General features: G+C 44.2%; 1 protein-coding gene across 1 annotated transcript in view; it reads left to right on the top strand.

The window, feature by feature from the left end:
- Window positions 1-18149, top strand: part of PLXND1 (plexin D1) — a 145410-nt gene that overhangs the window by 108441 nt on the left and 18820 nt on the right. Inside the window, exons 25-29 of the mRNA XM_075938737.1 lie at window positions 727-925; window positions 11787-11933; window positions 14416-14572; window positions 16003-16106; window positions 17698-17761. Coding sequence (XP_075794852.1) covers window positions 727-925; window positions 11787-11933; window positions 14416-14572; window positions 16003-16106; window positions 17698-17761 — 671 coding nt within the window. The remainder of the gene's footprint in view (window positions 1-726; window positions 926-11786; window positions 11934-14415; window positions 14573-16002; window positions 16107-17697; window positions 17762-18149) is intronic.

Raw genomic sequence — 18149 nt, 5'->3', positions numbered from 1 at the left:
CTACAAACACCTTTCACATAGACCACTGTGCACAGATTTTTCCTGCTACTGACTTAGGCTTGATGACCTGAGAGATTAAAGGTTCTATAGCATGTTGTCAAACTCCAAACCATCTGGTCTCTGGAGAGTTCCTTTGGTTTATTTGAAGGCTGAGCCACATGGGCTTATCAGCTGAATGTCAGAGTCTGAAGAATGTGCAGTAGAATCTCAGAGCAGTGAACACCAGAATTACAAACTGACCGGTCAATCACACACCTCATTTGGAACCAGAAGTACACAATCAGGAAATGGCAGAGATTCCTCCTCTCCCTTCCGCCCCTTCCCAAAAAAAGCAAATACACTACAGTACAGTGTAGAACGTAAACTACTAAAAAAAAAAAGGAAAAATGGCATTTTTCTTCTACATAGTACAATTTCAGAGCTGTATTAAATCAGTATTCAGTTGTAAACTTTGAAAGAACAACCATTACATTTCGTGCAGCGTTACTAACCTTTCAGAGTTACAAACAACCTCCATTCCTGAGGTGTTTGTAACTCTAAGGTTCTACTGTGAAAGAGTGGCATGATCCAACATGAGAACCAATAGCATTGAAAGAGTTTGAAACTTCAAAGTAACTTGAGAGACGTCATGAAAAATATCTGATATATTGCCTTGGATTCTTTTGGTGCCTGTTGACTACTGTCTTGTATAATAAACCCTAAGATAATTCATAACTCTTCTTTCAGGTGTAACTTGGCCTCCTTGCTCACTATTGCATTACATGGAAAACTGGAGTACTATACCAGTATCATGAAGGATCTATTGGTGGACCTCATAGACGCTTCGGCTTCCAAAAACCCTAAGCTTATGCTGAGGAGAACTGAGTCTGTGGTGGAAAAGATGCTCACCAACTGGATGTCCATCTGCATGTACAGCTTTCTCAGAGTAAGAGAAATAACTATGGAGTCTTTTCTAACTATGAATAGCCCACCTGAGTGTAATATGGGAGATGCTGTCAGGATGGTGATCAAAGTGTCTACGAGTTCGTTAAACCAAGTCATTGAGAGAACTTCCTATGACTCAGTCACCAGCAATGAGTGAACCTCAGTAGACCGCAAGGTTCATTGTGCCAAAAGTTCCTCGGTTTCTCCACTTTTATCTCTGTCTCTGGAAATATGAGATTAAATTTCACCTTGAGTTTCCACCTTTTGTCCTATTAAAACTCATGCTTAGTTTTTCAGGACCAGAAACACCAGTGAAACAGGTTTTTCACCATATATTGGGAAGGTATGGAGCAGAGTCATGAGGGAATAATTAAAAAATAAAGCTAGATTGCCAAAATGGCATGAGTTTTTTTTATAGAATTTCCAGTCACTTCTTATTTTCTTTAAGCCAGTTTGCACAGCCCTGGCAATCACCCTTTGATGGTTCAGTGCCCCTCTGTTTTGAATGCAATAACATAGATTACTGAGAAGTCTGTGACACATGAGAAGGAATATTGTTAAGTTGCTTGTTGATATTCGTAAACCCAAAGTGTATTTACCATTCTGAATCTGTCAATGGAGGCTGGCAAGAGAGGCTGCAGACTTGGATTTCCATCCCTAACAGCTTTCCTCTCTTCCTGTTGTTAAAGATCTACCCATTGTACTCTAAAAAGAACATAATTTCAGTATCAGAACATACTAATGGTCCCTGTTCTGTCTTCAACACTTACCAATTCCTGATGCTTCAGTGGTGGAATTTTCAGAAGAACTAAGCAATGACCTAACTCTGATCACATGGAAGTAAATGGGAAAATGCCCATTGACTTCAGTGGGAGTGGTGTTAGGACAGTAAATAAGCGTTTTTTATAATGACCCCAGAATTGCTCCAGTTGTATAGTAAGTACAATCACTGTATTCACCATGGCATCAGTACTACAGGTTGGACCTCTATAGTCTGGACTTTCGTTGCCCAGAAATATATGTGGTCTGGCATCCCCACGTGTGCTCCCAGGAAGGAGCATTCATGGGGAAAAGCTGGGCCCAGCACTCAGCAACTCCTCCCTCCCCCTCTCAGAACTTCAGGAGCTCATTAGCAGTGCTCAGGCTCGGAGGGAGGGGCAGGAGCCAGGATGGGGGACACTTGGGTGGAAGAGTCAGGGTGGCTGAGGAGCCCCACATCTGGGGGCCAGAAGTGCAGACCCACAATGGGGTCCAGGAGCATAGCCCGGCAGTCATGGGACTTGGTGCATTTCTGCAGGGCTGCACTCCTGGTCCCTGGCTACAGTAGGGATGTAAGGGTATGTCTACACTACCCCGCTAGTTCGAACTAGCGGGGTAATGTATGCATACCGCACTTGCTAATGAAGCCCGGGATTTGAATTTCCCGGGCTTCATTAGCATAAGCGGGGAGCCGCCATTTTTAAATCCCCGCTGCTTCGAACCCCGTGTAGCGCGGCTACACGGGGCTCGAACTAGGTAGTTCGGACTAGGGTGCCTATTCCGAACTACCGGTACACCTCGTTTCACGAGGAGTACCGGTAGTTCGGAATAGGACCCTAGTCCGAACTACCTAGTTCGAGCCCCGTGTAGCCGCGCTACACGGGGTTCGAAGCAGCGGGGATTTAAAAATGGCGGCTCCCCGCTTATGCTAATGAAGCCCGGGAAATTCAAATCCCGGGCTTCATTAGCAAGTGCGGTATGCATACATTACCCCGCTAGTTCGAACTAGCGGGGTAGTGTAGACATACCCTAAGTGACTAATCGACTAGTCAGCTAGTCACTTCTCCGCCGCCCCTTGCTGCCTCTATCAGAGAGAGGCAGCAAGGGGGGAAGCAGGAGCCAGTGTTGGGGGAGCTGGCTTGACTATGGGAACATTAGTAACTCCCAACTAGAGAGGCACCAAAGCCGAACAGATTAGCTCCAGCTCCAGAGATGAACTTCACCAAAATTCCAGGGTGTTTGGCTCGTAGATTTCAGTTCAAAGTTATTCAGATTTCATAATATTGATAATTGAGCCCATTGTCATTCCTTGTTCATTTCCAGGGGGCTTCAACCCAAACTACTAAATTGATAAGCTAATTTTTCAACAGTCCAATTTTTGCAGCTACAGAAGAAACAGCCTTTTGCATACATAATGCATCTGTCCATGCAAATTGAGTCAATAATTAAGCACTGGATTTACATGTTCAAATGCTACCTGCATGGACAAGTCAGGGATTTTGAACATGCAAACTTTAGCCATGAAAAAATGTACCTTCAGTGTCATAGTTTGCTTTTGAAAACATGTCCTGGATGGATTTCTGATATAGTTGAATATATTTAAAATACATTGTTGATGATGACCTCATGTACTGAGATGTAAATCAGAAGTCATTCTACTGAAGTCAGTAGGGGTATGTCTACAGTAGCCCCCTAGTTCGAATTAGGGAGGCTAATGTAGACATTTGAAGTTGCAAATGAAGCCCGGGATTTAAATATCCCGGGCTTCATTTGCATCTTCTTGGGCACCGCCATTTTTAAATCCCCTTTAGTCGGAACTCCGTGCCCGCGGCAACACGCAGCACGGAGTAGGTAGTTCGAATTAGGATCTCTAATTCAAACTACCGGTACACCTCATTCCACGAGGAGTAACGGTAGTTCGAATTAGAGATCCTAATTTGAACTACCTACTCCGTGCCGCGTGTAGCCGCGAGCATGGAGTTCAGACTAAGGGGAATTTAAAAATGGCGGCGCCCGGGAAGATGCAAATGAAGCCCGGGATATTTAAATCCCGGGCTTCATTTGCAACTTCGAATGCCTACATTAGCCTCCCTAGTTCGAACTAACTAACTATATTTCGAGTTTTGATGCCAATTGTGTATCTGGACCAGTTTTCAGGGGTTCTTGAGATGGAGGTCCAAGCTGATCTCTGTTTATCAAGCATTTAAATATATACTGTACCTACTGGCCAGTAGGAAATAATTTGCAGCAGCTTCATTTACTGAATTTTCACCACTTTTTCCATTCACAAAATACCTGAGAACAGATTGTTCATTTCTCAGATTTATTCACCGTTCAATGTTATTTATTGACCCTTTTCCCATATTTCTTTTACACTATAGCTTGTTATTAATGATTCAAGCTCATGCTTAGTTACAGTTGGTCAAGTGAATCAGATGGTATTGTTTCTGAATGCTGACTGATAGGATCGATAAGCTCTGAGCCAATCCAGCAAGTTATTGATGTGTATGTCTATTGACATACCCGCCAATGGCCTGCCAGTTTAACAATGCCCAGAGTTTCTGGCCACTGACACTGCTACTGCAGCAATGGTGGAGTCTGGAGCCCCAGACCTTTTAAATTGCTGCTGGAGCCCCACACAGTTTACTCTAGACAGCGTGGAGGGCTACCTGGGGCAGGCACTATGTGCTGCGTGCAGCGCTGAGGACTTTCTAAGAGAGGGTAGTCTCAGCCTTCTCCTTTCAGTCAGAGGCCCTGCCCCTTCCAGGGGCATGGAGCCATACCCTTCCCCACTTTCCCACAGGCCCAGCAAATCTATTGGCCCCACTGTCTTACAGGGACTAAATTAAAACTAAATGGAACTAATGTTTGCAAAAAGTGAGTGCTAAAGGAGCAGAAAAAGACCAAAATGAATTTGTTTTAAATGCCAAACGAGTTTTAAAAACGTACCCAGGAAGTGAAATATATCACAAATTTAAGGAAATTTGAATTATACCTGTGGTTGGTGATGGAAGTCCAGGAATTGTAAGGTGTAAACATTTAGGGTTTTGTTCACATAGTTAAACCATGTGCAAAAAATTACTGATCTCTCCTTTTGGATAGTGAAGACCACATGTGAGACCAAGGAAATGTGACGGCTTCTGATACAACCCAGAACAACTGCCTAACTTCTGTTGGAAGTGGACATTGTGCAAAGACAGTTCTCTCAGGAAAAAAGCTGAGTTTTATCATATGGGACTATGATTTTCAAAGGAAATTAAAAGTGATTGCGGTTCTTAAGTGGCCTGCAAGTTCCTTTGTGTCCCGGTACAAATGGTGAGACAGCTACCAATTGACACCTGTATGAACTGAGACTACTGATTACTCCTTCTGCTTATCAGATTAGATTGGAGGCTTGTCTTGAAGATAGGGCTTGGTCCACAGATCCAGCTCTTTGTAGTAGGAGAGAGAGCCACAGATTATGATTCAGAGATGTTAATATAAAACACAAATTTGCCTTGTAAATAATTTGTTCCTTCCATCTTCACCCTGGCTTTATCCCAAGACACAGAAAGATAAAAGACAGATGTTATCAATAGCAACATATACTGAAAGAGAATTGTGATGATGCTGTAATTTTATGGCACTCTAGGGAATAGGCCAGGCCTAGTGTAGTTTTGAGAAAATCTGCAGAGATAGCAAGGAACGAGCAAAGAGTGAGCTGTTTTGCCTGAAATGGGATGGTACCACCGTGGCCATTCTTTAGCTGAAATACGGCTATTGGGCAGATGGAGAGGAAGAAAGGCTAGCAAGCCACTGATGCTGTGCAGTCTCTACATGTATTATTTAGCAGTATAAATATGAGAGATAGCTTCTATTGGCATCAGCTGAGTTTGTGGTTGCTCAGCACATCTGAAAAACAGGCCAAGGCCAACTAGCTAAGTAACTATCACAGCTGCTGTAATTTTGTTTGTCTGGTTGATTAGCATCTAAGTATGACAGCTCGTTAAAAATGTGATCCTTCAGCTGCACAGTCCCCTTGCCCCTCATTGAGGCAGCAATGCTGAAGAGCACTACCTAGTGATGCACCAGCACAACTATCTGCAACATCTAGTTGTCTCGGCCAAGTTCTGGTGTAGCTTGAACCTGTGAAATCCGACAGAGTCACTGCCTCACTAAGTTGAATGCTGCAAGCCATGTTTTAGGTTCCGAATCTAGTAGCGATTGGTCTAGTCACAGCTATAACAACAATCAATATTTTGGCAAAGTAGATTTTCAAAGTGCCCCGTGCTTTATGGGCCTCCATTTTTGAGTGCCCAACTTGCGCTCACTTGCTGAAAATCAAATCCCTTGAAGGTGTCTCAAGTCAAGTGTCCAGAAAAACTTATCACTTTTGGACAGCTTGGTTTCAAAGTACCCACAAATGCAAGAGTTACAAGAGCTGCTTAATTAATGTTTCTTTTGAAGCTTCAGAGATAACAGCTCCCTTGGCCAATGAAAAACAGGCATCTGTGCCCCAGGATATTTAGAAAAAATAGATCTGTTTTGGGTCCTTCTCTCAATCACAGGGACATTGAACATTAAGAAAGACAAGGTGGTGCTGTGCTACAGGGGTTTTTTTCGGTGTGTGCTACATGCAATTTTGAGGCTGGTTTGAGGTGTGTGTATGTTGGTGGTTCAGATGTTCTGTTCTCTAGAAGAAGCTATTGTTTGTTTAAAGCAGCAATGGGTAACCTAGGCTAGTGAATGGGTCACATGAGTGGCCCTGCTTCATCTCAGTGCAAAGATTGTCATAACCAAGATGATCTCCTGGGATAGTGTTGGTTTGCTAATTGTGCTGCATTGAATTTATGGAGTGTGCCAAGTGAACTGTAGCAGCGCTTTGCAGTGTATGGCTTGCACAGTCAATGTTGTGTGCAATCAGCATACCCCTCACTTCATGTGTCCTTGCTTTAGTAACACCGGTTGGAAAAAAAACTTTGTGGACAGAAAACAGTGGGATCTGGCAACCCTGTGCATGGGCAATGGTAAACAAAACGTTTCCTGAGCCACACGTAGAACCCTAATGGGCCAAATGCAACCCATGTGCCTCAAGTTGCCTATCACTGGTTTAAAGGGTTTTATTCCTTGGTACTAGTGAATTCAGTGCATCCATTGCCAGGTGAATGACAGATTTGCATCTGCTTGAGAGAGCTGACTTCTACCATGGAAAGCTGAAAAGTATTCACTGTGCTTTTTAACATAAAAGGCTCTGTGGTGAGAAGTAGAGATCTTAGAGATCTTAGAATCCTAGAACTTGAATGGACCTTGAGAGGTCATCAAGTCCAGTCCCCTGCACTCACAACAGGAGTGAGCACCTGACCCTTTTGGTTTTCACTTCTTCAGGACAGGCTAAGATAAGGCACTTGTGGCTTTGTTCTGTGGCTTGATCTATGTGGTGTGCCCAAAGCTATGGAAAATAAAAGCTATTGTTCTATTTTTCACCACAGAGTGTTTCCCTTTTTCTGAAAAATAAACATGCTTGGTTACAGCGCAACACAGCCTTGTTCTACAGTGTCTTTCAAATCACCTTCCCTCCTCCCCCCCCCCCCCCATGCTTTGCAGGGGAAGACAGTGGGAGACAGAAGTTAGGAAACAGTTGAACATGTTTCCCGCAGTGATGTGAAAAGTGGGAAGAATTGGAGAGATCTAGAGAGTCCATTCTAGGTGGCAGGAGCTGCAGAGGAGAATTCTCCCATACCAATCTTGGTCTGATGATGGCAAAGGAAAGAAAAGCCAACCCCAAGCCAGACAAATAGACTATGCAGGGTTGGAATAAAGGAGTCTCAGGAGCAAATCCTGGCATAACTGAATACAGCTCTTCTGAAGTCAGGTGAATTTACACCAATGCTGATTTGGCCCAAAGTCTGAGATTTAAATTACCAGTGACAGACAGACACCTCTATTGTATACCTAATTTCTGTAAAACAAATATATTTCCCTTCACACAGCCGATTTTTGGTGAAGAAATCTACCAGCCCCCTTGTAGCACTGGGCCATGAGACTTATGTGATGATGGGTCTGTTTTTAGTTCCTGAATTATCCCCATTAATCACAAGTCTATTTGAAACAGCTGCTATAAAAGGCCCCATACAACTGTATAGCGGAAAAATTCCAACTGCTTGTATGTTAACATTACACGATTTCAACATTTGTTTTATATTAATTTTCTGTCGAACAGTCCATCCATTTGAGTTGCAGCAAAGAAGGATTTGAGGAGCTGTCTGCAATTGGAGAAAAGACCCTTACAAAATTCAGAGTGACCATAGTCATTCACCAGAACTCTAAATTTAATACAGCATCTCTGAAGTTAGGGAAATTATCATTATGATGAGGGAAATTTGCTTTGGTGGATTCAGGACATATTATCGTGAAATCTTTGGAGGTTTGGATAAGGGTAAGATAAGTATCTGGAAGATTGGATGTGTATGCTAAGCTTTTCCAAATGATCTGAACTGATTGTAGAACACAGCTGTAGGTGAAAGTATCCATGTCAGTACTGCATACTTATAATTATACAGGAAATATTGAAAGAAGATCCTTTCCGGGGTGTTATTCCAGCACTTTGCTGTCTAGTCCTGACTGACCAGGAAGTTTGGAGATTATATGAAAATGAAAGTTAATGGCACAGTAATTAGCTAGGGATGGAACTGGAATACAATGTTCAGATATGGGCCCCAACCCAAACTTCCCCAAAACGTGTGAGGATGGATTTGGGTTTTGGTTCTCTCCATGACACAGAGAGTCAGTCCAAAAGTGGAAATACAAAACAGCCTGGGGTGGTTTTAGATCTGGGTTTTGGCTTGAGTCCATCTCCAACATCCAGTAGTTTCTGTCCTTGTATGGCAAGCACAAATTTATCTTGAAACTTTGGTGGGAACTTCCTAGTACTGGGCACTTGGAATAAGCAGAAGTTTTCCATTGTTCTGCTCTGGCATTATGGAAATGTGTGTAATATGTTCCCAGAAGGACATCTCTAATGACACATCAGCTCATTAATGCGGGAGTAACATGTGAATCCCGTCTGTGCTCTGAACCTTAATTTTTTTCCAAGGCATCTTTGAAATCCAGGCATATAAAAACCAAGCCCCACACGTTGTGCATGGAACAGTTCAGATGATGCCAATACCTTTACTGTGCTTTCTATTACTGTCAAGTTGTTTTGGTGCCCCAAGTAATTTTAAGAGCCCATAACACTGCTGTCATAAATTTGTAAAAAGTCTAATTAAAATACATTCATAATTGGGGGGGGATGTGAAAAAATAATCTGTTTCTTCTCCTGAAGGAGCACTGTTCTTTGCTAGTTCAACTTCTCCCCAAAGGGGAAGTCCAAAAGCAGTTATTGACTCATTTTCAAACCAGTTTTCCCAACAACAGTCCAGGATTCCCAGTTATCCATTTTATCTACAGTGCCTACTAGGGATGTAAAATCCTATTTAATTAGTTGACCAGTTAACAGAATAAACAGAGGCATGTGGGGGGAGGAGTTGGGGGGCTGCTCTAGCTCGGCTGTTTCCAGCCCCTTACAGGACTGTTAGCTCCCAGTCCAAGTGAGCTGGGAGCCGGCAGCCCTATGCAGGGGCCTGGTGGTGCTGGAGCAGCCCCTTGCCCACGGGGGCTGCTCCACAGGTACCGGTTAACCATTACTTGGTAAGCATCACCCGGTGATGTTTACTGACTAGTGGTTAACGGGTGCCTACCTGCTAGTCTCATTTTCCCATCTTTGAAATTTTTGGTCTGATTAATATTTTTACAGATTTCCACAACAGCCTATGGTTTCTGGATTTTAAAGCTGAGCTAAACACGGTAATAGAATCTAATAAGCAGAGCGGTGTACTTTATTTCCTGTTTTTATCACTCTTGGGTAGTAGACCATGATGCTTTATGCTATGGCAGAGTCTAATATACCCATTTAAATTCTTTATTGGGCCAGTCACCCTCTATGGCATGTCCATGCACATAGCAATTTGCCACATGATCGGCTTCATACAATGCACTATAGTAGGTTTGAACCAAGTAGTGAATAACTAATCTACCGGCAGAACTTTCACACAATAGACTGGCTGGCTTTGGAGGCAGCTTTCTGACTAAGGTGTCATTTAAGTCAGGCTGAGGTAGTGGAGGAGTCTGAAAATTGGAAGCAAGAAATGCCTGCTGTGTGGATAAAGGCAAGCCTGGAACCAGATCAAACCACCTGTCCTAAACTGTGGAGGGAGAGCATCTGATTCAGCGTTCATGAGTGGCTCTTCTTTCTGTAATAGGCTGAATCCAAATCCAGTATTCAAGCACCTTCCAACCTTTCATGGGATGGATCTCAAATCCCAGATCTGAATTTAGTACCTGTGACCATCCCCTAGAAATACATGATCACATTCTGTGTAAAACCAAGAAAGTCCTGGTTTATCCTAGCAAGGCCAGCTTTAGGAGCTTCTAATTTATAGCGGTCCCAAGTCCAAATCACATAGTGATGCAAATAGGTGACATTTGCGTGTTCAACATCAGTATCATCCTCTTGCATGATGACTATGAATCCCCCCTTTCACCAAAGCCATCTCCATGTCTTCTGATCTTCACATCTCTGATCAAGCCCTACTGCTTTTCCCAAACCCTAAAGCACTGTCCCCATGCACAGCCACTTCCCCATGCACAGCACGCACTTCCTCTGTGTGCCTTTGAGACTACTAACATGTTACCCCATTCAGAAGGAATGTTGCAGAAAGGTGTTAAACTTCCACAGCACCAAGTAAACTTTCCACCCTCATTAGAAACGTCGCCCCTGGAAAATTAAATATAGGAACCATGGCACAGATGGTGTGTGCCCACCTACACCCATACTGTAGTGTCTTCTCATCAGCTGCATTAAATGTAGCAGAATCAAAACTGTCATTAAACTAATTGCTTTAGCAATTATAAGGCATTTGGAATAGAAGACTCACCAAGACTTAATTAAGAAGCAGATTGAACAAACTCTAGCATCTTATGGTTCAGAAATGTCAAAATAATAGGCTATCTGTTGTCTTGCATAGAGTTTCAGATGGCAGGGTTGTGCATGTGTGTGTGTGTGTGTGTGTGTGTGCATTCACGTACATATGTGATGCTCAGAAAAATATAGATGTGCAATAACTCTCACTTGCTTCATTTGAAAGAACTATCCCATGAACATTAGTGTGAATGGGATGTACTCCAGCAAAAAAAATTGTTAAAGAAATAGATAACAATTCTTAAACTCCATTCATCTGAAGAAGTGGGTTGTGCCCACGAAAGCTTTTGATACCATCTAAATTTTGTTAGTCTCTAAGATGCTGCAGAACTATTTGTTGTTGTTTTTTAAGTTTTTTCTATTACAGACTAACATGGCTACCCCTCTGAAACTCTAGTGCAACTGTGTAGCTGGAGTGAGTGGATCTGAAATGTTGCTGTAAATATGTTCAGATGAACTGGGTTGTGACTAGCAGGAAGGTATTGCTATTTGTTGTAAAGACAGTGGTATAATTGTCAGTGCTCCGTTGGGGTAGGTACTATACGGCTGCACAGTGAAAGTGAGTCCTTGCCCCACAAGGTCTGTATTTGTGCTCAATGTGCTACATTATGCACGATCTGTTTTGATAATATGTTTTAAATAACACTCCATTCTAGTTCTGAGACCTACAGCCATGGCCCATTTGTGGTAATTCATGATCTTACAGCACTTCTTGGAGGAGTTAGTCAGCCTGATTTAAGCCACCTACCTAAAATTCCCCCCATGTAACTTTAATGATATCCTTCTTCACCGCCTGTCCTAAACAGATGTGTTGTGTACGGTAGCCCAGCACTGTTACTGTGAAATGCTGAACACCTTCAGCGCCTAAGAATCCAGTGGGAGTTGAGGGCGCTGAGTTCTTTCCAGGCATTTCTCAGCACCTGGCATGGATCAGCCCCTTGAATGGCAGGCACTTCGAACTCCAGACATGTCGGGGACCCTGAAGGTTGAAATCACTATGTTATCTGGTGCATCTGAGCAGACCCTGTCTTAAAGGACCATGCAGTTCAAAGGATTTACTTTAATCAATTCCTGGTTACCCACTTCTTTCCTTTTCTTTCCTCAGGAGACAGTCGGGGAACCCTTCTTCCTGTTGCTCTGTGCTATCAAACAGCAGATCAACAAGGGCTCCATTGATGCCATCACAGGAAAAGCCAGGTATACGCTCAATGAAGAATGGCTGCTGAGAGAGAACATTGAGGCAAAGCCCAGGGTAAGTGGAGAGGCTGTTTAAAAAAAGATAGATGTGCAACTCTACTTGCAAAGTACGTGTATAATGGCGCACCTAGCTTGCAAGTCATTCCTTTGAGCAGACTGATCAGATTACTGGTCACGTCAATGATTCGCCTCCTCTGCAAATGCTTTCTACATGTTTGCATGTGTAATTGTGATAATAGTGTATGTTAGACTTAAAGGGATGCAGGCATTTTTCATGTGCAGTGTTTCCCGATTGTTTCAAAAGCAGACATGTAACAACTTAGACAAGGAATATAATGAATCTGGCTTTTGCAGTCTATCTGATTGGCCCAGATCAGGGTTGATGCTAAATAGATAGATATTATTCTCTGGCAATCAAAGTGTTAAAGGCAAAGAGTGTCTTGTCTTTACCTTTTCTGGCAAATCAATGATTTCAGTGCCAATGAGAAGTTGCTAGCTGAAAAGTTGGTGGTCTGGTGAGAAGGCTTTTGTACAGGATAGTACAGGCAGTCCCCGGGTTACATCAGATCCCTACTTACAAACGGGGTAAGGCAACCCCGCACTAGCTGCTTCCCCCCAGCAGACCAGGGAGACGCGAAGCTAGCACCCTCCCTCCCCAGCAGACCAGGGAGACGCGGAGCGGCTTTTCTCAGCAGACACCTCAGCTTGAGAATAAAAGACTGAGGGAAGTGAGGTGTGGGAGAATAAAACTGAGTGCTGGAGAAATGTTTGGCTAGAGTTTCCCCTACAGTATGTACCAGTTCTGACTTACATACAAATTCAACTTAAGAACAAACCTACAGTCCCTATCTTGTACGTAACCCGGGGACTGCCTATATAGGAGTCCTGCTGAAAAATAATTTTGTACAATGCCTAAATGAATCAGACTAAAATACAATCTGAATTCAAAGGGACTTTGTTACCATCAGTCTCTGACAGAATGCAATAGACAGGCCTATCCAGAGCCTGGTTCAAATTCTGCTTTTGATATTACTGCAGGAAACTTGGAGCAGTTCCACTAAAATAAGTGATTCTACTCCAGATGTACACCAGGTTTTGACCCAATATCCTTATCTGCATCTTTTGCAGATTCCTTTTACCAATTGACCTGTAATTCACTGCACAGACTAAGTAGGATTAGCAGCAGGTCTCTAGCTATTAACTTTCTCAGCAGTGGAAGTAACTTCATGACTTTAAGTGGGGAAGTGCTGCTGATCCTTTGCTTTCAAGCAACAGAAATAAGCCAGAGCAAAATAGGCAGCTGGAAGCAGAGTAGGCCCTGGATTAGTTCACACTCTCTGTTAAGCCCCCAAATAGATGACAATGGAGGCTGATTTGAAAGCTGACTGCACAGTCCGCCTTGAATAAAACAATGACCTGTCATTAAATTCCAGGGACAACGTTTTCCCTTTGACAACATTTTCCCTTTGTGTACATGTATAGCATTCTCTTCCCCGTGCACTCTTGGCATGCATGCTTCCATTGACACATTAGGCTGAGACTTGCAAAGGAGCCAAAAGAAGCCAGCCACCTAACTCCATTAGGCTCCTGTGAGATTTCCATTTGTAATTCTTAATGGTGATTTTAAGCTGGCCTGCTGCTAACAGAGGCACAAAAACAACACCCGTAAAAGTGTGGGTGCAGAATGGAAGGTGATGCCAAAGATCATTTGGAATCAAGCTGGTGGGGGAGGGGGAAGCCTGAAGCAGTATTGACTGAGAAGTGGGGTTGGAATTGCAACACTGGATCAGTCCGCCTTGTGTTGGGAGGAGTGATGTGACCGGACACTCAGAACCTGAGCTTTGTTGCTCTTCCTTTGACTCGGTTGGTAGCTTCCCCAAACAGAGAAGGGCAGGATTTTCTCCACATTGTCCTGTTCTCCCAGAAGAGAGCCGTCACTTTTGTTGTCCTGATGTGACAGTTTTCTCAATGTCATGCACAATGGGCCAATTTACCCTTTCCACAAGGTAGCGCAGCGTCATCGACTCCCATGTCAGTGCCTCCACTTACCCCACTACTGAACTTGGCTCAACGTCTGATACAACAAAACCTTTATGCAGCTGAGGGATTCCATTCATAGCATTGGGGGAAGCCACAACAATGGGAATTGACTGTCTCCCCTCTCAGTGGAGGATCCAAGGACATAAGTGCACCACCGACACTGAATGCTCTTCTCTCCCTTAGAGGTGGTCCCTGCAGGGCAAGGCTAAGCCCTTTAGCAGGGCAGGGTGGAGGAAGCTTTGCTCCTCATGTACCCCCAGCTCTGTGAATGAATAGGGGCCCTCAGTTTCCAAGGCTGTAAATCAGCATCTTTCACCAGCACTGAGACTCAGACAGAGGTTTTGTTCAGTGGAATTTCTAGAGCACGATGCATGGAATGTACCAGTAAAAACTGTATGTGCTCTGCAACCTCCCTCTGTCCTTGGGAACCAGCAGACCATTGTGAATCATCCCCATCCTGGGGATCACCCCAACCCTAACTCTGCCTCTCCCCACAGAACCTCAATGTGTCTTTCCAAGGCTGCGGCATGGACTCCCTGAGTGTTCGGGTCATGGACACAGACACTCTTAGTCAAGTTAAAGAGAAGATCCTTGAAGCTTTTTGCAAGAATGTCCCGTACTCCCAGTGGCCAAGAGTAGAAGATGTCGACCTTGGTAAAGACACCTTTTCCTTGAGAAATACCAGTCTTGATTTGAAGGAGTTCACTGTGCACAGCGTGGTGCCTGCAGTCAGGAAGAGCAGCCGTCTGCTCTGGGATCGGGTGGAGGGACAGGGGCCATGCCCAGAGAGGGTAGAGCCAGTTCTTGGGAACAGTGATCCCTGGGAAGCACGCAGAGGGCCAGATTCCAATTGGTGTGACTAAAGTGCGGTGCTGTACGTTAGGGAGTGAGGACAGTTAAGGTGGTGGTACATACACAGCAAGTAGGCAGGAGAAAACCCTAGGACAGAGGAGAGGTACTTTAACTTGCACCTTCTTAAACCCTGCCCTCCTGTCTTCTGGTCCCTGTGTGTATTGCTCAGCCCAGCTTAGGCTGCTTTTCACTTAATTACAGACACTTGTATCTGCATACTAATGGGAAACATACACCAACTCAGTGGCACCTCTGAATATGCCCATGGACACCAGTCCGGGCATAGGCTCAGACATTTCCTTACTCTTCCTACAGGCCATCTCTTTTTCTGGGGAGTCAGGTGTGAGCCAGGCCCTAACAATGAAGGGGAAAGTTAGGAAACAGCTGTGCCCTGATCAGCTCTTTGTTAATCGTTGGCCTAGGCCTGTCCCAGTTCCCCCTCCCGATTGACTTGGAATGGTGCTGTGGCCATATTGAGCCAGTGCGCTCAGTGAGGGGAGAATGAAGGAGGAGATTACAAGGCCACTGGAATTCAGTGTCACTGATCGTCCCTCCTGAGGGACATTTTCTTTCCAAGGAGGGGTGACACGCACCATGCGAAGCAATGCCCATTCAGAAAGGAAACTCTGCACCAAGTAGCAATCCTGCCACTCACCCTGCTCACCTCTAGTTGATGACCCTGGTACGTGTCTCCAGGCAATTCTGCAGAAGCAATGGAAATCTTTGCTTTTTCTCCATTGGCTAATGCAGGCTGGCATTTGGGGCCTGGGATCTGGTAAAATGAAGCCTAGCCATAGAAATTCCCATTCTCTGCCCATACCACACAGCCTTCCCTCTTGTGCACTGCAGGGGGTGGGTCAGAATACTGTGTGCAGTGCAGAATGTTTGCCAAATAGGGACTGATAGAGGCACACACTTGAAGTGTCTTTGAGCACCTGGGGAGATGGTCAGAAACCTCTGCACCTTCTCAACACCATACAGTCCAGTGTGGGCTCAGCCCCAGTTCATACTCTTGGCCTTAAACCAGGACATTGCACTTCCTGCTTCTCCAGTTAGTTCTGAAAGTTTTCCTTCTGCAGGCTTGTGAGAAGCATCTGTGTTCCAATCACATGGCACAGCAGAGCCCCCAAACCTCCAAACACCTGTTCTCTACACTGAATGTGGCATGTCAGCACAAATTGCATGTGTCCTGCTCAGGCTGGCTTTGCATTAATTCCCTACTCTGTATTTAGAATGGTTTGCCACAAGCACAGACAGCTACGTCCTGCGGGACCTCGATGACACTTCAGTGGTGGAGGATGGCAGAAAGAAGCTCAACACTTTAGCCCACTACAAGGTAAAACTGCAAATGCTCACAGAAGGGTTTCCTTTCCTTCCAGTCAGTCTGTCCTCAGGGACATTCCCTTTCCAAGAAGGATTAACAGAGACAAGCAGGAAGGTTGCCATAGCTCCATGAGAGCTTCCGGGGAACAGACATCTGCCCTGGCGAGAAACTCATTAATATTGCAACACATTGAGATTAATTAAATGCTCTTCATGAAAAACAAGTTATTACTGACAATATAAAAGGCTCCTATTCCCAATGGCCACCATCCATGCTGATTAACATCATAGCACTCCCATTCCCTGCTTCCACTGAAATTGGTGACAGAGTTGCCAATCACTGTCCTGAGAGCAGGCTCTGACCCACAAATAGGAGCTGTTTGTTTTTGTAACCGAGCATTCCACTTAAAGTGATGCTGTCTGGGGACTGAAGCCCAATGTACAATACATGTGATTCTGAATCTGAACAGAGATATTTTCTTTCCTCTTTTAACTTTTAGAATTAAATGAAAACTGGAGTTTTTATTGGATTTTTTTATTTCAGTCCTGGTTTGCAACAGAATGCATGGAAAACACAGTGTATGGAAAACCAAAACTGAAACAATACCATTATTGTTACTGGGGTAGCACATAGACCAGGCCCCTATGGTGTTAGAAGCTGTACAAAAACAAAACAAAATGACTGTCCCTGCCCCGAAGAACTGACAATCAAAATGTGATGGCATTCTTCCTTAGAATCTAAAAGTGAAAAGTCATTTTCTTTTCTTTTGAATAATCTGATGTGTTGTTACTTTAATACATAAATCTGAGGTGCCCATCACCATGATGTCTGGAACCATTTATGTATCTGAGATACTTATATGGTCTCCAATGCAATAGTATTGGAGCACATTGCTGTCTTTAAGGTGTTCAGTGAAAAAGGAACATACTGTTATCCCCATTTTTCAGATGGGAAACTGAGGCAAAGGAGGCCGGTGGCAGAGCAGAGAATTGGACACAAGTCCGAAGTTAGCACATTAACCATTGAGCCATCAAGAGGAAATTCTTCAGGGTCCTAGCGAAGTACATACTCCCATAAATCTTCTTAGCCTTAAGAAAGAAATGAAGTATGGTCCTTCCTGTAAAAGTGGCATGCATTTGTGTAATTAGTCACTAGGGACCAGATACTCAAAGGTGCAGTAGGTCTAGTGTTCCCTGTAAGCTGAGTACTTGGGCAGCTGCCCAGAAGAGAGTCAGGTGCTGCCCATCTGATTAGCAGAGTTCCCACAGCCAACAGCATGCATGGTGCACATTTGAACATGCCTCAGTGCACATCATAAAATGTATTCTGCACTTGGGAAAAGCTAGAGGGAACATTGTTTAGGTGCCTGCCTGACTCCTGTTGATGTCATTGAGATATTGGGAGTTAGGCATTTAAATCTTGGGCTAACATTGGGGCATTTTTTCTGCAAGGTTGCCATTTTGAGTGTGGCAGTTAATGTTTGCTACTCAGACACTCCTGCGTTAGCAGGACAAGGCGACCCCAGGTACAGAGCTAGGTGACTTAGCTGTAGATCCAAGCCTTCCTGAACATCCCTTTCCTTTGTTCTTCTCGTCCCCCTCAGATTCCTGAAGGTGCCTCTCTGGCAATGAGCTTGTCGGATAAGAAGGACAACACACTAAGTCGAGGTAATTTGCTTTTCTGTCTCTTTCACAGTCATTGCACAGGTGACCTTTATTTTTAGAGCTGGGAGAAGAGATGCAGAGAGCCTGCAGACTGCATTTCAGACCTCTCACTGAGTGTGGGGTTAACCCTTTCATGGTTGGGTAGAAGAATACTGTAGTTCCCTTCATTCCTGGAGTGTCATTCCCAGAAATGCATCAAGCATTCAAGCAGTGAGGATAATCAACTTCAGCTTATGATACACCTCCTCTGTGCCTGGGAATGCTGTAAACACATGGGCAGGTCCCATCAGTACACAGGGCGGATATTTCTGAGATGCCTGCAGCCCCAGTGCTGGTTGTCCTCAATTTCAGCTTCATATGTCTCTTTTCTGCACAACATGGCAGGCTGTTG

Source organism: Pelodiscus sinensis, chromosome 11, assembly GCF_049634645.1.
Source record: "Pelodiscus sinensis isolate JC-2024 chromosome 11, ASM4963464v1, whole genome shotgun sequence".
In the NCBI taxonomy this organism is placed as follows: domain Eukaryota; kingdom Metazoa; phylum Chordata; order Testudines; family Trionychidae; genus Pelodiscus; species Pelodiscus sinensis.
This window is presented reverse-complemented; position numbering and strand designations above follow the sequence as displayed.